Below are 23998 nucleotides of genomic sequence, written 5' to 3'. Positions count from 1 at the left end.
ATAATATCGCTCTAAACATCGGCATACGCTTGTATTACGACACCGAGTGCTCATTTCACGTGGCAAAGTGCAATGTTCGACTTTGTTTTTAATAGCTTGATATTTGTTTTAATTTGAGAACGTATGATTCTTTTTAGTATTGACTGCATTCTGATTTGTCCAAAATATTCATTTTTATTTCTTCCTTAAAACACACACAAAGTGACGCAGTCAAAAGTGGCGAGAAGGTACTATAATAATAAACTACCTAAGTACAAGCATGTACAAGTAAATAATGCTGACGCCAAAAATGTGATGATCGTGTGTCCCGTGGAGCGCCCTAACAAGACACGTGTGCTAGTAACTAGTATAGGAGTTCCATTGGAGCGCCCTAACAAGACACGTGTGCTAGTAACTAGTATAGGAGTTCCATACTACGGTAATCCTGGGGCGCTCCAGGGGGTAGAAAATAATTTCGAGTATTGTATTGTATTCTTATTTAATTTATGTATATTCTTTATTTTTTACATCGACCATGAAGTCGGACATCTTATATATTTATTTTTTACATCGACCATGAAGTCGGACATCTTATATAAACGAAATAAGAATTATTTATATACAATGGACATAATTTTTTTTGTTGTTTTGATGGAAGTTTAACTTGGTCTTAGAGTCGGACATCTTCTGCAAATATGTATAGAAAAATGAATTCGGTTACTTAGTTTATAATCGACACTGTATTTTTAATTGGCATGCCACAACAAAAGCCATGTCATGGGAAACCAATTAAAAAGGTCGAATACGAATGTTGGTCTCGTTTGCGTTCCCTGAATAAATTTCATGTTAATTATCAAAATTTGCACTTCGATTTTAGGGTGCGTTTTGGGCTCGCCTGTATATCTGGTCATTAATGAGTGGGCCAAATTTCGTTGTTAGCGTTTCGTGCTTTTAGCAATTTGCCTACTAATTAAGGGAGATTATGATTTTTTAAGTAAGTCCGGGAACTCCGAGAGATATTTCCAAGTGGAAAAGATTTATCATATTCTGTAATACAGCTGAAATCTGCGCTTATAAAATATTATAAATATAAAAAAAAAATTATAAAGGTACAATGACACCTATAATATAATTATGATAATTATAATCTTCCGTAAATTATGCCTACTTTAAATAAATAAATATTACAATTGTAGTACCCAAACTCGTCAAGAGATGGCGCCACCTCCGAGATAGAACGCGCTAACGATGTGTCGACGTAGAATCATGACCTCCGAGATGCAAATTACCGATCGATGTCAAACGCTAGGAGCGGAATAGTGCTTGTTTGGCTGCATTCAAGTTATTGAACACCTTCCAACATTAATCCTGCGAACTATTGTAATAACAGTGCGGTGTCTCTGTCGAAACGCCTACTGAGGTTACATTAGCTTCGATACGTATCAGTTTAATTGTAATAACGTTACTATTGCAATAAATAAGCCGACTGAGATAACTACGTTGTTTTCGTCTGCGGAGAGTAACCCTTACTACACAATGACATTCTTAGACAAATTTACTAATTCCCACGATCCACGGTCGGTCGGTAAAAAAATTCTATGCTATGCTATAAAATTTCTCCAAAATTCAAAATTTATTTAAAGAATATTATGTTGGGCTTCAAGTTTAGCGAATCGGGTTCAGCGGTTTAGGGTAAATGAAGTGAAAGTGAAATAGACAGACAGGCACTTACTTTCGCGTGTATAATATTATCGCATAGGTATTATCTTTTTATTGGTTAATTGAAGAAAGTTACTATTCATTAAATGATTTTTTTAATAAAAATAACTCATAGAAATTGACATATTGATTACGTATTCTGACATTTAGTATTAATTAGTGGTCAATATGGCTCAATTGCTTACAAGAAATACTATATTATTTATTATTGCTTTATTTCTATCATTTATATAAATTTAGATTTAATAATAGCCAAATTATTAATGTATTTAAATTCATGTTTTTCTTGCACTCAACTCTTAGATAGGTATATTAATTGTATATAAGCTTGTGTATATATTGCAAGAGATTTTATAGATATATATAAGGTGTATATTTTGCATGCTGCAATTCAGCTAAATGTGTGATACTTTGCAATTTGTAATATTTAAGACCTTTTGTTAACCACATTTAACGCAAATAAAGCTTTACTTTACTTTACTTTACTTTTCTTTTCACGCCTTCGTATACAAAGTCACGGGCAGGGGCTAGTATCATAATGCACCGTCATTACCCACCTAAAACGAAGCCCATTGCCAAGTTACGCAGAGGCCCAAAGTGCCCCTCCCGAGTGCTTCCAACAATTTGCATTCATTTACCTGACCCTCGTTGCCACAGCCCGCCAAGTGCATCGCCTCAGAGGGTATTCATATTGTCCGATTGGCTGGATCGTTCTAAAATTTGATGACTGTCGTACCTACTCAACTCTGTTAACCTTTTCATACGATTACAGTACGGTTTGATGGAGTTTAAATGCAGGTACATACAAATCTGAAGAATGATCCGGATATCGAATGTCGGATACGACCTCAATCGTTAAAGTACCTACCTACAGTAAAACTATTTTTTACGAAGTGCCATACAGTTCAGTCTTCATTTGTCAGGGTCAACATATTGGTGCTATAACGGGTGAAGCTTATACATGTCACCGTAAGATTGTGAACCCGTTAGTTTATAATCTAACGTAGGTTAGGTTAGGTTAGATTATAATCTCCCTGCCGTCAGTTTATAATGTAACTAGCGAGATTATAATATGACGAGTGTTTACAATTTTACGGTGACATACATATAGGAGCATATTAGGTAAACCCTGATCAATCAAGTTTGTAAAACTAGACGGCTAAATTGTTACCTAACAGAATGATGGCCGCTTTCAGACGAAAGGAGTGCCTGGCGTCCGTCGCCAACGGCTCATTGGGTGGACGACATTTGGAAGATAGCGGGTCACTTCTGGATGAGATTGGCTCAGGGCCGGGATAAGTGGCGTACTCGAAGAGAGGCCTATGCTCAGCAGTGGGCGATGAAAGATGGTGGAGGTGGCTGGTATGATGATGATAATGATACTAATTTCACCGAGATTGTGAAAACTAGTTTTGACCAAAGGAAGTAGTTTCCAGGACTGACATTTAAGTTGTTTGAGGCAATTTGTCGGTAAGCAAAAGTAATTTCCAGGACATGTGAGAAACAAAAGGTAGGCATAGGACGTAAATTCTCCTATCTGCCCGATAAGGGTAATGTGGTTAGTTTTTGTAGATTTAGTACCTATATGTTTTTTGATGTATGACGCTTTAGTTTGTGTGAATTTACTTGTGTAAAGTTAGTAGTCTGAATCCCTAGTGTAAATTTCATTCGATAGCGTGACGTGCGTTCGCGTTTGGGTTATGTCTATTTTTGTATGTGTATTGAACAGCGCTCCAAGCGGGACGTTTTGGAAACTTGAAATTCCACACAAATTGACACCAAACGCGTACGTCACGTCACGCTATGGCATGAAATTTACACCAGGGGTACAAGCTAGGTATGCCATCGTACACGGGAGTTATCATTTCTGTTGTTGGCAATGTTACTGGATTTGTATGTACTTAGATAAAGGTACATAAATACACACACATTAAAATACATTAAAATCACGGAAAACTGTGCCAATAAAGTGGCCAATGCATATATGGACGAAATACACGATAACTAATTGACATCATTCAGATATCATTCTGATGTATCAGCATGATGGTAGCTACATTGTTCGAATTGGCCTGAAAGTCAGTACTGGTTCTGTCGCATTTGTGAGACCTTAGCTTAGCTTATTTGTAGTTTTCTGGTACCAATTAACGCTATGTTTAATTTTATTTATTTAATCCATAAAAACGAGATTACAGTATAATAGCCTTGGCTGTTTGTTGCTTTGCTTCGCAAAAATCATTTCTGAATTCTATGGAAACCACTAAGTTTCACTTACTTCCTGCATTTCATACTTTATATAAGTAATTCATTACACCAAAAGCTTTTTCACCTGCAAAGTTTTAGAACTGCAAAAAACTTCACCACTTACATTAAGGAACAAAGTCATAATAATACTCCACACAACATTCTAAATACAAACACAACCAGGACGTTAAAAGTTTGGGCAACTTCCCACTTAGCCCCGAGTGTTAACTTGAAGAATGCGAAAGTTTGAGCGCCGTTTCAAGGTTCTGCGGCCTTTTTGCGGACATTGTTTACGTGTTTCTTGGAAATGTTTTGTCAGTGGTCCCCCATCTTTATATAGAGCCAAAGTATGGCTTTTAAGAGTTTTAGAGAGAAGAAGATGAAGCCACTATGAAGTTCAAAGTGGTCACGTTTTTACATTTGTAATCTGCCTCTTTCGCACTCACGAAATGTTCACATAAGTGATGGCTTCCCTTTTGCACACTTCGAACGCAGTTTAGCGAAAAGGATCCATCCTCTAAAACTTGTCATTTATATGAATGACTTTTCCTTTTGACAGAAAGTTCAAATTTTACTGACAGATTTTTGTGGATCCTTTTCCCTAAACTACGTCCATTATTTATTATCTTTAAGCGTAAGCGTTATTGTAGATCTGTGCATTTCGGGTCTAGCTCTCCGTCTACATAATATAGCCTCCTGAGACCCAGAAGCATTTGTTTTTAAATTTGGAAGCCTTATTAGTTACTCAATGAACGTTCAAAATATTTATTGGAATGTGTGCAAAAAATTGTACGCAGGGTCTTAGGAGGTTAAGTGTAACCGTAAAGCACGAGCGTATGAAAAAACCCCAAATCTGCCCTCTGCACAAGTCCCTATAAAAAAAGCAGTTATGTTCTCTGAAGTAAGGCTATGCACGCCTAAAGCTCGGATTACCACGGTTGTCCGTGCTTACACTCTTGCTTTTCATAACCAGTAAGCGTGGTCTGCTATTCTGTACAATTCCTACAGATTTTTCGGGTACGTTTATGGTGGTTTTATTGAAGTATGATGCTTGGTATGAAATGACAATATGTCCAGGTTTAATGGTGGAATGTGGCAAAAAACGATAATCCGGGCTTAGTGCGGCCACACACGAGACACGTGATATTTCTGAGGGCGGGCGCATTAAGAAGCCGGTGGGGTCGGGTGTGCGCGGACATCTACACATATACTACGTATAGAACTTTAATAAAAATGTGGGCTGTCTTACGAAGCTTAGTGGGCAGTGGTCTGGATTATTTTAATTACCAATGCCTTTTTTTTTTCTTATGGCGTTAGGAATATATGAGCTTTACTGCCGTATTCGAACTTCAAGATATTCACAAGAGACGACACGTATTAGATCCATTCTAGATACGTTATAGTTTAGATTTCAACTAGTTCTCTTTTGCAGCGCAATTCGGGCAACCAATGTCACTTTTACGTTAGATAGAGTTAGATATCTATTAGATGTGAATTGGATCTCTAAGTCATATCTCGTGGACATCGTTCAAGAGTATCTCCAGAATCTCGCAAATGTCAAATTTGACAGGTTAGATCTTAAACATATCGTTATCGTATCTTGGCGATGTCTAAAAGATATCTAACAGATGTCTATTTCAAAATCCGAATCGGGCCCCTAGACCGTTTTCACTTTGTCCGATCCGATATCAGATATAGGATATTATAACATACACAATGTTGGGCCGCGGGGTGTACCGGGGCGTCGGTGGGTGAAATAAAAATGTTTTGCATAATATCAATATCCAGAGAGGAAAATGGGGACTACGTTTGTTTGGGGAAGCGGTCGTCCTCTTTCCTCTTAAACCTGTACATTTCTTTCTTGAAGGACTACATACTGTAGAGTCAGACCATCCTAACTCGGCAGCAATTTGATAGCACAGACTGTGCATGTGTTGTTTTAAACGAAATAATTTAATTGAAGTTTAAAAGAACACTTGCACAGTCTGTGCTATCAATGCCGAGTTAGCTTGACTCTAGTCCCTTGCGAAAATCTAGGTTGTTAATTCCACAGCGTTCACGTTGGAAAATTTCTCTGAAACCGCATGTAACATGTAATAGGAATATAATCTTATTTCCACTAAGACCCCACTCAAGTTTTAATCCGTTCATACTAAGGTTAGGCATTAGGTACCTATTCTGTAGCTTAGATTAGGTCACAGATCACATATTAGTATCCTTACCACGAGTTCTTTCATAATCGCTACCGACTGTGTAAACTAATTCACAATGCATCTCCCTCGTACTGATATTGGTGCAAGCGAGATGCACTGCGTTTGAGTTGACGCAGTCGCTAGCGTTTAAGGCCGCGTAAAACTCATAGTGAGTGTACGAGTATAAGATGGTAAAACAAAATCTTATACTAATTTTTAAATGCTCTCTGATAATAATTTAAAACTCGAAAAAAAAAAACGGAGTGTCATAGCTGAGTAAAAATATTTTCTAAAATATTATTCTTCAGAGAGGAAACTGGGGACTACGTTTGTATGAAAAGGCAGTTCGCGCCGTCATCCACTTTCGTTTTAAGTGTTCAGATATTTTTTATTGTACGGAATAAAGAACATCAAAAAATTGTCATTAAGACACAGTAAAAAACTTAAAAATAAAACAACACATTTAATTTTTAGTGAATAATTCCATTTATTTTCATTTTTCATTATTTTACTGAAAACATCTTGACAGTTAAGAAAGGTTTTAACTATTTACAAAACATGACTAATCTTATCAAACTTAAACAAAACACGAGTAAAACTATTAGCTATAGGAAAACAACAGGATATCTTATATCCTCAAAACAATTGTTACTAAATTATTCTAAAAATCGTTTTAAAAATGTTGTATTGCACGTTATTAAAGAAAATAAGGAATAAATAATAAAAATAAAAATAAATAATAAAGGAATAAATAGGAATAGGAATAGGTATATGAATGTATATTATAATAAGTATTATTTAGCAATGAAACCCCGAAACTCCGATACTTTAAATTTGTATGTATGTACTTGGCAATCCTAAGATTGACGAACTGGGATAGTCAAATTCCAAAACGAAAACGGTCCATTATAATTATTTTAAAGTTGCACACTTTTATTGAAATTTGGATTTTTTAATGTTCTTTCTGAATGTGTCCCAAAATGTCCATACAATTTTCATTGCCGCCATTCAATTGGCCATCGCCATTGGATTCGGGTGCCGTCATACAAATTCTATGGATGGTAACGTAATGTAAAAAAAAAATTGGGACATTTTTTTTTCTTCATGAATAACATACAAATTTCCAAATTAAAAAATACAGTCCAGTCATGTAGATACAACTTTAAATAAATTGGCCCAAACAACTGAATTTGATCAAATTAATACATTTCCTTCATGACTGTTGTAGTCAAATAAGGACAAAGCAGTAAGTGTCCAAAATTACATATTAAGCTCTTAATAATAAAAAACACCAAAAATGCCATATTCAAAAAAACTTGTTTTTAAAACGCTATAGTCAATAAAACATCGTACAAAACACATTGAGTCATCTTATTATAAGTATTCTTGGTCAAAGATGTCCAACACTAGAAAAAGGCGCAAAATAAAAACCCTGACGCTTTGTTCTTTTATTTGCCTTGTTTAGTAGGTAGTGAAAATGATTTGTCAGACAGTTTTGTGAAATACATAAAAAAATCTTTATTTAAACATATTCTTTACGTTAATATTGAATTATTGCAATTCAATACGACCAAAGTTCTCTTTACGACTCATTCGATGATTTTTGACTCATAGTAAAAGGCCTAAATGCTGCCTTTACATGGTATTGTAAAATTTGTATTTTTCACTATCAAATATGAATTCGAATTTGATTAGAGCTTTATACAGATAAATCAACTTTTTTGTGCTTTAGGTATTTAATTGTGTCGTATTCGATAGACCCAACAGCAAAAACAAGTTGATTAACCGATACAAGTCAATAACAAATGTTCCATTCAATCATTCACTTTCTCTACCCCAAACCGCAGTAAATTTTTAAAACGGTTCATTCACCAAAAACTATCCAAAAAGGACACATAAAATGACAATATCACGCACGAAATCGCACGACGTTTGTCTGCACGGCGAAGCTCGGAACTGTTTCAAACGCCAATATGTACCAATTTTCACAACATTAATAACGCGTAGCATGTAGACTTTATTTTAAAGATCGCCCACTGCCTGGATATTATGTGATATTACTGCGAATATTTTCGAGATGTTCTTAATTGTATTAATATTATACATATTCCCGAAAATAATCTTATAAATTTTCATTTGTCTGAACGCGTTTATTCAAAATCCATTAAGTTTTCTAAACTTCTGTAAAAGGCAGCTGTAGAAGCTATTAGGTTTTAATGAAGATAAAAACTTGGCAAATGAAACATCGGTTATAATTATATTTCACATTTTACGTAGGTATGAAAAACGCGTTAAATATAACCGTTTTAATTTACTTTATCATACTGAATGTTCTTGTATGTAAGGTTGGTTTATTGACCGAGCGAAATCATCGTTTCATGTTGAGCAAAAATGCTTTCGTATGTTCGGATGTTCTCATCAACAGGTCGCATTTTTCAACGAATTCTTGAAAAATAATTGGTTCAATAATTATATTAACACATTCAGTGCTGAAAACCCGACTATCGGGTATTATATGATTTCGTTCCCAGGCCGGACGACCCGATAGTCGGGATCGTGGTACTACAGCTTTATATGATGAAATTTTTGTGGCCTGGTGCGGATGTCTTGTTTGGCTGGGTGGCAATGAATGTGTTATAAATATTTGGTCTATTTAGGTTTTGGAGATGGAGAAGAGAGCCACTAGGAACTATTTAGGGTAATTCTCCAGATTTGTGCCTGCATCTAAACCCCGTGAAACCATACTGAATGTATGAAAAGTTGAGTCCGACCACAGATAAGCCTTTAAAGAATAGTTTTTGACTTCTACGTGCTATGAAGCCGCTGGCAGATATGTTACACAAGTTAAATTAAATAAATGTACATTTCTCCTTAGTATTCCCGACTCAACTCTGTATCTCTACACTACACATGTGACAGCATTCGCAAATGAGACAGAAAAGGTGCAATTCGGTATCGTCTCATTGTTGGAAGCGCTGCATTGTGGCGCTTTGGATGCATACAATGACAAAGGAGCTGGTGTACGTCAGTGTCGCCGCAAACGCAGTATAATGTGACGGGGGCTTTACTCTTGAATGAAAGGCTGGTATTATGGCTTTGTATTGCACATTGTTTGAATCGGGATACTCTCTGATGTAGAATGTAAAATGAGTAGTTAGATAAGCCTTTGAAGCGCGTATATAGTTGACGCCAGAGATATGTTTACATTTTTCGCCTTGCGCGCAGTAGACCCCTACCGCGAACCGCGTTTGACGTGTTTCCTCCCTGTCACACTTACGTACGAATTTACAAGTGCGACAGAGGGGAACACGTCTAACGTGGATCACGGTAAGCCCTCAGTTAAGCAATGATATTATATAACCATAAATAGGTTATACTCATACTTGAGGAGCACAAAAATACTTCCATATTTATTTCTATGCCTACGAAGAAATCTGTTGGTTTGATTAATTTTCTCATTCCATCCATCTTTGTCACACTCATTGTTAAACATAAGGTCGTCTCTTTCTGTTTCGGTATGCGGGAGCTCGTTAGCACGTGCACATTTTCTCGCTTGTCCAGCCGCGACTAAAGGCAATTTGTCCAATTTGTCACAAGGTAAGCGCTTCAATTTTGGAACGCTTATAATCTATCTTGAGTTATAAATCATTGCAGTTAAGTCGCTCGCGGCACATGGGGTCATATATGAGCTTTAACTCTAGGTCTAGACTTCTACAGTTATTTCAGTTGTTGTTAACAGCGTTCAAAAAAAAAATTCAAGCATATTGAGACACAAATAAAAATAATGACAGTTTTATTTTAAATACAAAACATATTTACATATTTCAACGTTACGCTATTTACAAATTTATTATTTATTAGGTTTACGAACAGTTATCTCTGGTATAGTTGTTCTTAAATACATTAGGGCAGTGTTTGTATTTAGGTTTATTTACTTAAATAATTACAATTATACTGCCTGTTGTTTAAACTCTTCTTTTCTGTATTCATTGTATTGTTTTCTGTAATGAGGTGTGCAATAAAGATTATTTGTATTGTATTGTATAATGTTACGAACTTTATTATTAAAGTTAACAAACATTACGCTTTAAGGGACTTATGCTTTGTTTATTTTTTTGATAAGTATGTATCTACCTTATTTAACCACGTAAGGCTTTCCAATTTTTAATTTCAACCTTGTTGTGTAAGTAAATTGGGATGAATCATTAGTTTTTTTTTTAAACAATTAAACCAAAGAAATTCAACTTTATTTGGTTCAAGAAAGGCATGTACTCTTATTAATTAATTATACAACCCGCCAGGCATTTATATGGAGAGGCAGCTTAACAAACAATTCAAATACTTTTTCACCACACCAGCTCTACTCTACTCGCTACGCTCGTGATTCAATTTTGGAATTTTTCGCTTGCGTGGATATCGACATTAGCACGAGGAGTTAAACAGCAACTTTGCTCCATAAATAAAATAAAATAAACTTTTAATCATTCCATCATACAAAAGGATTGGACATACAAAAGGTAACCATTCGTAGTTTATTATTACATAATATTAACAATATCACAAATCGTGATTATGATGAATAAGTACATTATTTCCCGTTAAATTTTCTATTATATTTATTGTTACTATATAAAAATTAAAATTGACAAAACAGATATTTGTAAAACATTTATAACAAAGGTTCTTCAAGTATCAAATTATAACATTACGATTGTCACAACCATTTACCACAAGAAAAATAAATAATACTGAAATAATTAATACTGTTACGTTATGATACCAATAAACCAATACTTTGTATTGTTTTTCTATTATAAGTACAATATGATTTATTAATTTTAAAACTTCTGCCACTATTCAATGAAAAAATTCATTTATTTACAATAATTACATTAGGTAACACAATTCGTTATTTCATTTTACCCTAACTATTTAACTATAGACTTTTAAAATATTATAACCTAATAAAAAACACCTTTTCGTTTCGGTAACACTCGTAACATTTCGTTCATGTTAAGTGACAATTCTAGATTTTAATTGTTTCTGTAATATAGGTCACTAGATAAGTTTTGCAATAAACAAATATGAAACACAGAGGAGGCCTATCACATATACTTTTTAAAACTAGTTTTCCATAGACAATGATTGGCCGGAAAACATTACACTACTAATGTACCGAAAGCTTTCTTTGCAAAATCCGTTAAATAATCTATCGTCTCCAAAAGTTAAGAAGAGAAATAATGCTAAATGCATTCGATTCACTTTCGGCATGCAAACATCGGAAAGAATATAATATATCCGGACATTTATATTAAATTAAATAATTTTCTAGACATGCGTCTTCACTCTTTAAATAACAAATCTCTCTCTCCCTCTCTCTCCTTGTGGTGGTCTCACCTCATCTCATCTGATCGTGGGGAATGTGTTCCTTGTCTTTTCCTTCCGCTTTTCCCTGTTCGATGTGTTGGTCCAAAGACATTGCAGCACTCAGAATTTTTCTTGGTCACAAAACCAATTTTAAATCTAAACTTGTCACCAGAACGAAACAAAAGTCTTGAGCACTCACTTAATTATTTACATGTCCTACAGCTGCGTTGTTTGTCAGAGCGGGGTGTCGCGGGGGGTGACCCGCGGCAGGGGCGCGGGGGCGGGCAGCGGCCGCGGCAGCGTGCGGAGGTGCTGCAGCGGGATGCCGCAGCGTTCGGGGGCGAGCGTGGTGCCGCGGGGGAGCGTGCAAGAGCCGGACGCGAAGCGTGCGGGCGGCGGGATGCCGGATGACGCGTTCTGAAAGAAGGAGAGATTGTAGAATTTTGGACGGGGTCCCGTTGTTTCCCATAAAGTTTTAAGTCATAAATAAATAATAAATAAATATTGGGGGACATCTTACATAGATCAACCTAGCCCCAAACTAAGCAAAGCTTGTACTATGGGTACTAGGCGACGATATACATACTTATATAGATAAATACATACTTATATATATAGAAAACATCCATGACTCCGGAACAAATATTAGTGTTCATCACACAAATAAATGCCCTTACCGGGATTCGAACCCAGGACCATCGGCTTAGCAGGCAGGGTCACTACCCACTAGGCCAGACCGGTCGTCTAATGTATTGTTTGTCATATTATCGTTAGTCATAAAACTGAAACCGTTAACATTTCAGGATTTTTGTTAGGTTATCCTATAGATAGGTTAGGTTAGGTTAGGTTTGTTTTATGGCAATCCTGACGGCAAAGTGACGCGTTTCTGAACCAAATGAATTATGAATAACGAAAATTCGGGCAAACAATACATTATGGCTTAAAACTATTTGGGAAACAATAGAGACCCATTTTGGACACATGATATCTGTAGCCCGAGGGTCACGAACGCTCAGAACGTACAAGCTCGACGCCTACCACCTATTGTTACTTGAACTACGCGTTAGCATCGAGGATGTTACGCTTGGAGCGTGCGTTTCGTGGTCCAGGCGTAGACGAGCTGCTTCTATACAGTCAGAGCACGAGCTTTCTGTATTTTCGAGCAGAGGAAGTGGGAGGGAGTATGGTGGACTGGGGCTCCCCTACAATTCCTCGAAGCAGTTGTGCACGCCTGGATCATACGATCATAAATATCATAATACTTGAATATTTTTCACTTTTATTATCTTGATCTTATGTAACTTTCTTTAATTTTGCTACTGGCTTGTTCCATTCCCATGTTTTAGGTGTCAGATCTTGAAAATTAACTAGATAGTTTTAATTATCCAGGAAGGACTTTGCGGATACTAGCTTCTTTGCGCATGACTGCTAACCGTACTTACCCCGGACTCATGCATGGCTGGGTGCGAGGGTGGAGGTGCAGTGCGGAGCGGACAGTACCCGGGCAAACCGCCGCGGACCCCGGCCACGCTGCCCCGCGGCCCGCGGTTACCCAGCGGTGGGGATATCGTTGAAACCTGCTGCTGCCGGTAGTAGTCCATCTGTGGTAAGATGAGAGGTATAAACGGTTATAGCAAGTCTGTTAGATAAGACTTAGATCTTAGGTAGAAGACGTTTTATGAAGTTCTAGTTTTCATGTAGGGTTCGAAAACTTCGAATGATCATTCAGATCTACCTTTCTCTTCTTTGCATTTTTATTTTTAAACCTTTTTTAAATTACTTACCTGCATCTGATCAGTATCCGAAGGTATAATGTCCGGGTTCCTATCATCGCTCTCGCTATCGTCCTTCTCTCTCAGCTTGTCCGGCGACGCTGGTTGCGACGTCGGCGCGGGCGCAGAGCGCGGCTTGCGCTTGGCGCAGCGCTGCCGCACCGCGATCATGAAGAGTACTATGACGACCATGAGCACGCCACCGCCTCCCACGGCCGCTGACATGGTGCCTGACATTTGGAAGGCGGTTCGGGGCAAGTCTGTGGAATTAGGGAGTTGTTAAGTTGTTTTATTTGTTAGGATAACTCAACGTTGTGCCAGTGTATTTACGCAGTTGTATGCGAGAATGGTAAAATGTTTTATCAAAATTTTATGTGACCTAAAAAGATAACAATGAAACCAGCAGAACGGGAAATTCTGTTGATCATTGTATTTTACGGTATCGTAGAATCAATGCACAATAAAGTGATTTTTCCAAAAGAACCGATATGCGACACTATAAACTATTACTTACTTAAATAAAAAAATATGCTGCAAGTTGAGATTGGAACCTGACGATAACAAGACAACACCTTGCTTTCCCAATTAAAGGCATAAAGGTTTCGACATTACTCAAAATATAACCTTATCACTTTGTAAAGTTCTAGATCAGTGTGGGGTATACCCTATGCCTTATAAAGTCTTCGTAGTCGAAAAAACTATGCTGTGAAGTAATACTCCATACCCTGTAAGCTCTTGTCATGAACATGGTGCTTCTCCGGCGGTCGCAGCGTCCCAGCTCGGAGTGGGAACGGCTCGCCCCTCCCCTTGGCGTTGTAGGCCAGCACCGCCGCGGCGTACGTACGCCCGGGCAGGAGACCCACGGCAGTGAAGCGAGGGACGGCGCTGGACACGTTCGCCACGATTTGCTGATGGGACCACAGGAAGTTTAATCAGTAACAGTAGAATAAAAAAACTATACCCAACCCTCTTTTTCGGGTTTTACTGGCATAAAACAAAAATATAGTATTATGATTCATTTCGCCTATGCTCCGCTGACAAACGACTCTTGATGATGTCTAAGCGAAATTTGAGACGTTAAGTGTTAGTGTTTTTTTTGTTATTTAGGGTAACTCTTTAGATTCAAATTTTACGGATCTGAGGCGGTGAATTTTTCCTTTAATATAAAAATTGATGTATCTTGATAAAAATCGATCCTAAGTAACTTACTTGTGTGACGATCTCCCGAACCTCCAGGAGGAAGGACTGCGGCATGCCGCCATTGAATCCTTCCATGCAACGGACTCCGAACGACGTCAGCGACGCGTTCACCACCGTGCAGTTGTGCACTTGGTCTGGCCGCCCTGCACACAAAACATATTTACCTATCAGTATCCTCTAGTTTACTAGATTAAAGCTGAAGAGTATCAAACATCCGACCAGATGGGTGGATGATCGGCCCCTAATAAAAGAAAGACAACAAATTAGGATAGTTTGGATGAAAATTTCCTAACCATTGGCACATAGGCAAAAAGAACTTACCAGCAGCAATAATATGGTAGACGCATGGCACCCGCTGTTTCCCAATTCTGTTATGCGCCCAACAGAGTAGAGTGCCGTAGTCCATCTCCGTGTGGGGCGTGTACGTGACGGTCGAGCTGGTGCCGGAGCGAGACACGTACGAGTCGCTCACTTCGTTGCTGTTGGCCGTGTTGTTGAAGGTCCAACGAAACTGGAGTGGAAGAAATACCTAAATAAATCTATGTTATAATTATTGTAATTGATTGATTGTTTTTATTTGTCGGTTTGGTATTTCGACTGTCTTCCGAGATAATACAGTCTTTATTATTTCTTCGTGATTATGTAACATATTGCACCCTTAATGTCATAATAAATCTAGTTACCTACAGTAATAATTTTAATTTAGTGCTTGAAGTATGTACGTAGGTAAGCTATTATTAAGGTAAATTACTTTTAAACACTACTATATGTATAAACTGAAATATATGTCATATACGAACGAAAAAGTGACCTAGGGGTCCAGTGCCGTATGAGTCAAATTTTGTTGAGTAGGTATATATATGGAATCTCTTAAAGGCTTTCGGCGCCCTAATACCGGAGACCTTAGCCACTTTTTCGTTCGTATATTTATGACATCTATTTCAGTTTATAACTGGCGGCGCGATTCGGGAAATGAATTAGTGATTCACTAGATATGAAATAGTAAAGATATGTGACGTTCCACGGCAAAAGGTACTTTATGGCGGCTGCCGCTTACGCTATTATTAACGCCGCTCCAATATTCAGCCGGGGCAATGGTACCTTTTCCCGTGGAACGTCACATATCTTTACAATTTCATATCTAGTGAATCTCTTATTCATTTTCCGAATCGCGCCGTTGGTCCTTTACGGTCCGGATTGACATTGCCATCAACATGGAACTTTCTGCTTCGCTATTCTGTGGATCTATGAGATAGAGCGCCTGACACCAGATAGGTATGTAGTTACTTATACTTACAGTCACGTCAGATGGATTGGCGTCAACATGGCACGTGATGTGTGCTCGTTCTTGCTTCGCTACTCCGTGCACCCTCTGCTGTGAGCTGCGACACGTGGGTGCGTCTGTTGATAGATTATGCACCGTAAATATTATGTGAATATGCAGAAAATAGCGATACTGCAATAATATAGCAGAGGGCAGAGGTGTAGGGTTGGAGCCGGTGTAGCTTTATTTGATGTTCATAACGTCGGTGCGAATAAAAAAATCGCTATGTGTTTTTTTACGATTTTTAGATTTTGGCATATTTTAATTCCTTTTTACAATTTCCCGTCGACATATATCAATATTTTTTTTATATCTATATTAGTTTTGAAAATAACTAACAAAATTTGTATAAAAAAAGCTATGTGATTTTTTTTGCACATAACGAAATTAAATGCCTTGTTTTCCGTCGAGGGTGATGGCGATAATGTCGTGTAAATTTAAGTCGCTATGAAGCAAAATTCTGGTTAAAATAATTTATATGGTAAAAAATTACGAAAAAAACTTTTTAATTTCTGCATAAGTATCATGTAAAAACCATTGATCTACCAGAAAAAATATACAGGTGCAACAAATATATTACAAACAGGAAAATAAACAGGTTTTTCTGTCTCCTTATAACCTATAACTTATCTGCTTTGGTGCAGAATTTACTGGTTCAATATCATTATTAGGTGTGCCTTTTTTATGAAGTGACAACCTTCTGTTCTATTAAATTAAGACAAGATTCAAATGGATGAAAAAATGAAATTGAATAGGAAACTATTAAATATAAGGAAATTGAAGGCTGATATCAAACAAGGGATTTAAAATGGCGTGAAAACATGTATTTATTGAACGAGCTCACTTACCGGGATGTAAATAAGTAATTGAATATTATTTTCATATATTGAACGTACTTAGACATAGTACTTATTCATAATGATATCAGAATGAAATTTAACAGGGGCCGATTGCATAACAAAGAATTTTTATTTATTTATTTATTTATAACAACTTGTAACTAATAATATTAGCGAAAGTCTCTTTCTAATCAAAGGAATGGAAAAGAGACTTCCGCTAATATTATTAGTTACAAGTTGTTATGCAATCGGCCCCTGATGTCATTTAGTTAGATGTCATTCTGATATCAGTATGCGTTCGAATTGGCACATAGATACGTTCATTCCATTCCTCAGAAACGCAAACAAGTCGAAATAGCCTGCATTAAGGATTTCACAAATACGTTCGCCGGTTTGAATGAGCACAAACTCCTCAAAAGAGCTTACACAGTCCTTTCAGCGTTTAAACTGCCATCCAGAGGCGAAATCAGAAGGCCGATTCTATTTTAAGAGTTTGATATGGTTTTTATCTCATTTTATACGACAATATCTGGGAGACCCGAGCTTCGCTCGGAAAACATAATAAATCTCATAAATGCGCGTTATCCTAGAGATAAGACCTAGCAAGATCGATTTTTCGCCCCGGAAAACCTCCATATAGCAAGTTTCATCGAAATCGTTAGAGCCGCTTCCGAGATCTTCGAAATATAATATATATAAATATACAAGAATTGCTCGTTTAAAGGTATAATATTGAGTCGTGTCATTAAGGTGTCTCAGGCGCACCATTCAGTACGAGCGCGATGCCTTTGAGACAACTCCTGTACCCGCACCATGAGTTTTACGCAGCCTTAAACGTCAACTCGAACGTAGTGGATTTCGCTTGCACTAATGGTCAGTATGAGGGAGATCCATTGTAAGTTGTGTAATATTAAGATTTTAAATAAACAACAACCATATCTAGTTTGGTCTAAGAATCCATTTGTTCTTCTGTTCAATCATAGACACAAAAACATAAAAGTCAAAGACAAACTAAACATACTCTGAAAAAAATCATCATGCGATGAAAATCATATCAAATTGTTAAAACAGAATCAGCCTCCAGATGTTTTTCTGGCGATCGTATGAAGGTTACGTTTTAAAAGCTGAATAAGTATTAGCATGACTGTATTAGGTACTTATGTGTTATACTGATACAAATATACTTTCAAGTTTTTATTTTCCTAAGGTTTGTCGAAACTGGCTTGGGTAAAGCAGACCATTCAATTACTTATAATTATTAATACGGCAAAGATTATAAAAAATCACATAAGACATGTTTAAGCTTAATACCACCTAAGTTGAAAAAAAAAAACAAAATCCCATCGGCAATTCGGTATTTCTAGAAAATTTACTTTTTAACGTAGGTATTTTGAGACTTGGACGCAATTAATTAAAGTCATTATGACATTCAGCCATTTTAAGATGGACACTATTTCATCAGGTGACAAGCAAAACTCAGTAATTACTAAACACATATTAAAACAAAAATATAACCTTATAGTACTAATATTATGGTTCACTATAGCTATCAACTTGTGCTGGTAATTAGTCGACGATTTGGTATATCGGTATTTAGGGACTAAGTTGTTGTTGAAATGTGAATGGAACGAGAGGCTTTTTAAGAGCCTCTGGGCGGGTAGAGGTTAAGGTATATAGTTGAAATGAAACCAAAGCACTACTTACAAAGCACGTCCAAGGAAAACGGCTTGCTCTCGCCATCGCCCTCCGCATTGAAGCCGACACACGTGTAGTTGCCCGCCGTTCTTCTCCCAACGCCCTGCAGCACCAGCGAGTGGTTGCTGATGATGACGCCTTGCCCGATGTTGTGGAGCAACGTCTTGCCCTAATAAAAAAAAGTAATATGCTCATGTGACATAGGATTTCTGCCAAAGCATCGCTGGGGCGATGCGGTTGAAGCGGACTTGCGAGATCTCCATGCCGATAATTGGCGGGAGATGGTACAGGATCGAGACAATTGGCTTGTACTCGTGTCGGAGGCCAAGCCTCATTTTGAGCCGCTGCGCCATTAAGTAAGTATAATTGTTGTGATTTGTTGGCAGACAAGGCTCCAAGGAAGCTGTAGTTGTGTGTAGTATGCACTTGTGTAAGCTTTATTGTATAAAAAAATACAAAAGACACCGTTAAATTAAACATGATAAAGGCGAACTTATCCTTTAATTTACCTTGGAAAAGAAAGAAAGATAGAAAGAAAGAAAGAAAGAAAGAAAGAAAGAAAGAAAGAAAGAAAAAGAAATAAAGAAACAAAGAAAGAAATATAGATATAGAAAGAATGAAACACAGAATGAAAAAAGGTAGAAAGAAAGAAGATGTATTTACTGACACAGCAGCGAATACAGTAAACACAATATTTAAAAAAAGTTATGAACCTATAATTATAATACCTATAAACTACGAGTATAATCTTAATTATATCTAAATCTGTGTTGCTGACGACTGCATTACAAGAAACGTCAAATTTAATATTGTCTTAATAACATGACCTTTTTGACTTTTCCTGCAGCAATACATTTGGTCGCATTACTGCAGCAGTATTGCAGCGCGACATTACTGTCGACTGCATACCTGGTGGAAACGTCAAAATCGATTTTGCTGCCAGACTTAAAGATATTTGCGGCCACAATGTAATCGGCAGTAATTTCGTGCTACAATACTGTATCAGCTGCTGGTGTTTGAATCCGAACGGTACCTTCCCATCCATCCATGCAGGGAATAGAGTCGACTTTTATTTGTTTGAAAATTAAACGAAACAAATGAAATGCGACTCTGTTCCAATTGAATATGGTTTAAATTTCATCGAACTGAAGAAGTACTATAGGTAGGAGAGACTCCTTGGGCCTTAGGAGGTTAAGTGAGGATCTGGGTACTTACGTTATGCCTCCATTCTACTTTGTACACATAGGGGTGTGCCCTGATGATGCAGTCGAAGTAGACATCCGACCCCTCCCTGATGTTGGTAGGATCGAGATTGGTGCCCAATCGAACTGTGGTCTCCGGGATATCTGTTGATGTTAAACTAGTGTTATTTTACGAACAAGCAAGAAAGAAAATATGAGAATACATATATAACAGAATGTATTCTTAGAGATAAACTATTTTTAAACTGCGTGTCCCTTTACTGTACATAAATCTACGCCCACATTTAAAGTAATATTATACCTACTTAATTTATAGACTCATCAGCATCACACACACAGCGCAAGTACCGACTTTGTTTTTGTTTGTGTGTGTGTGCGGTCCTTTATTATCCTTCCGGTGGCCTTTATTTATTAGAGTACCTAGGGCTCATTTAGATGATGCGAGAACGAGAACTCGCATGCGAGTCTCATTACATTGCGGGTTTTGATCGGTCGGTTGAATTGGATGTAACCAACAGTCCGCAACGTAACTAAAATCGCTTGCGAGTTCGTGCGCCGTCTACATCAGTTAACAGGGTTGGTGTTTTAGGGCTGACAGTATAAAAATGGTATTTCCCTATTAAAAATACAGGTATAAAAAGTTAGAATCTCCCAAGTAAGTATTTAGGTAATTTCAACTTCTACCCTAATAATTTTATACTCTTAATTATTTAATAAAACAAGTAAAATTCGTAGTTAATACAGTTATTGTGGGGATTGCATGTTCATTGCACTATTTTTTTAGAGTATTTTTCACTCGAATATACAAATGCGGTCGAGATGAAGATAATAATATCAATATCGATTTTTAAATAAGCATCCACACACACACATACATGATATTAAATCACCGCGTCATTTAGTATTTACGTTCTTTTATTATGTCGGCAGTTCAAGAAGCCATATTTTATACAAAATAAACCGTATTATGCTTTCAAGAGCAGGGATAAAAGCATTCCTCGAATATAAACTGATAAATATATGTAGGTACTCATATATATTGTTTAAGCGCTTTGATTTACGTATTTTATTACAGTTATGTATTAAAAACGCATAGCTTTTGAGTCATGCATGGATCAAAAGCTTTAGAAGTAATACTGGAAAAGGATAAAAACAGAAATAGTTGAATGTTATAAAAAAAAATAGATTTTGTTATATTGCGTAGGTAGACAATCTTTCAACTAGAATTTTGTTTTATAATATCGAGTTTGATTAGAGGCCTTAAAATGTCTGTATTACGATTCTGTTTAGGACATAAACAGAATCGCAATAAGACATCATGGTAAGGCCGCAGATCTTACTCATAGTCAGTAGGTAGGTCATAAAGTCATTGTGCCAAACAGACCGACTGCACACACAAAAACAAAATTTGTTTGGGCCCATTTGATATACCAACCATTGTTAGTACTATTAAGTAAACTATATACCTATTTATTGCATTAACCTAAGGGCCACCCCACATTTAGCGTCTTTCGAGCATCGGCGTCTACAACTCTATGGCCGCTGCTCGACGCAACGTCGACGCAACTGCGCAGCGACGTCATTTTCCATAGCGCTGACCAGACGCCGACGCTCGAAAGACGCTAAATGTGGGGTGGCCCTAATGATGAACTGTGGCGTGAACATCAAAATTTGGACTCTGCACGTAACGCGCTAAAGTTTAAAATTTGTTGAATAACATGAGGAGGTAGTTAAGGTTTAAAATATTGAAAAATTATAAATTGAAATTGTACCGGAACTCGTAACACAAAACAGATCAAATCATCAACATAAAGCATAATATAGATTTTCCTGTTACTGCTAGTATAAACTACATTCAATTAACAATAATTAATGTTTGATTCTTTATTGCTAATTAACACGGAATGTGATGTGAGTAAAATTACCTGTCGTGATGTGGCATTGTATTATAGTGTCAGTACAGCGTAAACATGTTCGTCCAATTATCGAAAATTGATTCATTAACAGACACACAAAATGCTTTATTATGTTGAGACATATCAACCAAATAATATTAAAACTGAGCGAAATTTCATTTTGAAATAATGTTGGCGCATAAGTTTGATGTCATTACCGCGATTTTAATTAAATGCCATCGCACGATGCAGTGGCATTATTGGAAAAACACAATAAGTTCTGAGGCAATAATGAATTGTTTATTATACCTACTGATGAATAATTATTTTTAATACTGACGAAGTTATTAAATTCGAACCTCGGCTGTGGTCTAGACAAAATGATCTCGGTATATCTTCATTTTACCGATCCGTCTTAAAATGAGGGCATCGGCGGTACAGCTATAGGCCTAGCACGTGATTGGCGCGACAGTATCTCGCAGCGAGATAGACTACCCGTCTTTTTATAACTATATTAGTAAAAGAGGGACGGGTAGCCTCTTATATTAACATGGTTAGAAAAAGACGGGTAGTCTATCTCGCCGCGAGATACTGTCGCGCCAATCATGTATTGTGCTAGCCCGGCTGCGGTGGCCGCACGTAAGCAAAACCTCGCGCCAGGCGTCTCAAATACAAACTGGCGGCCTAGCCAAGGTGACAATCGCTATCGCTTCGCCATCGAATCGCTTTGTGTCTCTCTATAACTCTTCCAAATTAGTGCGACAGCGACAGTTGCGTTTCGATCGCTACGGAGCGTAAGCGATTGGCACGTTAGCTACGCAGTCTGAGCAGTCAGATGTTTGAACGCTACAAGTACTTACACTGTATATCCAACGTCCAGCCGTCTTCAAGGGAGGGGATCTGCGGCATGGCCGGATTGGAGGCGCGGCATGCAAGCCTCGCACCCGCGTCCGCCTTGCTCGGCAGCAGTGAGACGGTGGACGTCGTTGTATTGCCATCCGTCGACAACTGTTAACAAATGACGAACACATTTATCATCATGTTCCTAGTGCTAGGGTCGCCTTCTTGCGCCTTCTGGAAACACTGAGGCGATGTACAGTCACCAGCAAAACTGTATGACTGTGGGCAGCCCTGCAAAAATATCTGATGCTTCATTGGAGCCATAAGTATATGACGACACTACCTCGATAAAAATATGTGATGCTTTGTGGCCGGAAAAACATCGTTAGCCTGTATCCGCATAAATATCGGATCGGGTCGCTTAAAAATGTATGACGACTCATAAAAATCAAAATTATGTGATTACTCTCACCTGGCATAAATATAATTATCTCCATGTGAATGCAAATACATGGGATGGCAGACGGACCGCCTATATATATATTTTTGCCGGCCACAAGGCATCACATATTTTTATCGAGGTAGTGTCGTCATATACTTATGGCTCCAATGGAGCATCAGATATTTTTGCACGGCTGCCCATAGTCATATATTTATGCCGGTGACTGTACATATGGGATCCAGAGGCGTAATTTATAATTAAGTATAGGTTTCACTAACATAGGATTATTAGGACATACACACAGGATACACTAACACTATATGGACATAGTCTGAAACAAATACGAGTATAATATTGTATTGTATGTACAATCGCCCACACTGTTAACTGACAGTTCGTAAACCTATTACAAAAGGCATAAGCTTCACCGATGAACAAAAGATACTGTGTGTACGGTAGCTAAAATCGGTTTTGGATTTGATATTTATTCGATATTACTCACAGTTGCATCTTGTCTATACTTTTAAGGTGTGAAAATATTGCAAGTACAGTCAAATTGGAAATGTTTTGTCCTTAACTTCCTTATGAGCTAATCGTTAAGCACTAGGATTAGTTTGGCACAAGTCCTTTATACTATTTCTACGTAATGTAAGCCCACGGCATGCCAAATGTTATCTTATTTTGTTAATATGGGTTTATACCCACTACTACTATATTATTATATTATTATCACCATGTTTCGCTATTGAAAGGCAACCCACATAGACGCAAGTTTGTCTATTGTCATATTTCAAAATAAATCACTATTTTGACTTTAACGTGATTTTCTATTGTATACCAATTTTATATAACAAGACTTTCATTTATGTCAATCATATAACAGACACCGATTTCACAAAGCAAACCCATTTCACAAAAACATTCACATCATCAAAAGGCCGAGTATTCCGACTCATACAATAGCTTTCCTTAGACATTTCTGTCATAGTTTATTGGCTGCCCTTATCGTTAGATCCCTTAGAGGATATAACCAAACGGAGACGCCTTGTCTGTAATTTTCTGTACAAAAAATTCTGCCGATTTTAGCGGGGGAGGGGCACGTCAAATGTATGCGTAACGCAAAAATGGCCATGTCAGATATACGTCAGTCCGTACATTGTGTATGACCATTGGCCGCCTATTTTCGACAGAGGGGAACACCTGTTAATGGCTACTCCGTTTGGTTATATCCTCTAAGTTAGATCCTACACTGTGCTCGGGCATACATTCTCATCAATAGAGAAATACA

The 23998-nt window shown here is 37.4% G+C and overlaps 1 protein-coding gene and 1 long non-coding RNA gene across 3 annotated transcripts in view; both read right to left on the bottom strand.

Moving 5' to 3' along the window:
- The window catches only part of LOC134655764 (uncharacterized), a 448475-nt gene that overhangs the window by 53845 nt on the left and 370632 nt on the right, over nt 1-23998 (bottom strand). The window lies entirely within an intron of this gene.
- LOC134655688 (hemicentin-2-like) overlaps nt 11611-23998 on the bottom strand; it is a 391784-nt gene continuing 379396 nt past the window's right edge. For both annotated transcript variants that reach the window (XM_063511141.1, XM_063511142.1), the window contains exons 9-18: nt 22289-22436; nt 19547-19677; nt 18341-18500; nt 15771-15874; nt 14795-14984; nt 14483-14616; nt 13998-14181; nt 13286-13533; nt 12944-13102; nt 11611-11918 (exon numbers count right to left, since the gene is read on the bottom strand). In XM_063511141.1, the coding sequence (XP_063367211.1) occupies nt 11736-11918; nt 12944-13102; nt 13286-13533; nt 13998-14181; nt 14483-14616; nt 14795-14984; nt 15771-15874; nt 18341-18500; nt 19547-19677; nt 22289-22436 (1641 nt within the window). In that variant the 3' untranslated portion in view covers nt 11611-11735. The remainder of the gene's footprint in view (nt 11919-12943; nt 13103-13285; nt 13534-13997; nt 14182-14482; nt 14617-14794; nt 14985-15770; nt 15875-18340; nt 18501-19546; nt 19678-22288; nt 22437-23998) is intronic.

The sequence above is a fragment of the Cydia amplana genome, chromosome 17, assembly GCF_948474715.1.
Source record: "Cydia amplana chromosome 17, ilCydAmpl1.1, whole genome shotgun sequence".
NCBI classification, from domain to species: domain Eukaryota; kingdom Metazoa; phylum Arthropoda; class Insecta; order Lepidoptera; family Tortricidae; genus Cydia; species Cydia amplana.
Note: the sequence above shows the minus strand (reverse complement) of the source record. Positions and strands in the feature narration are given on the sequence as shown.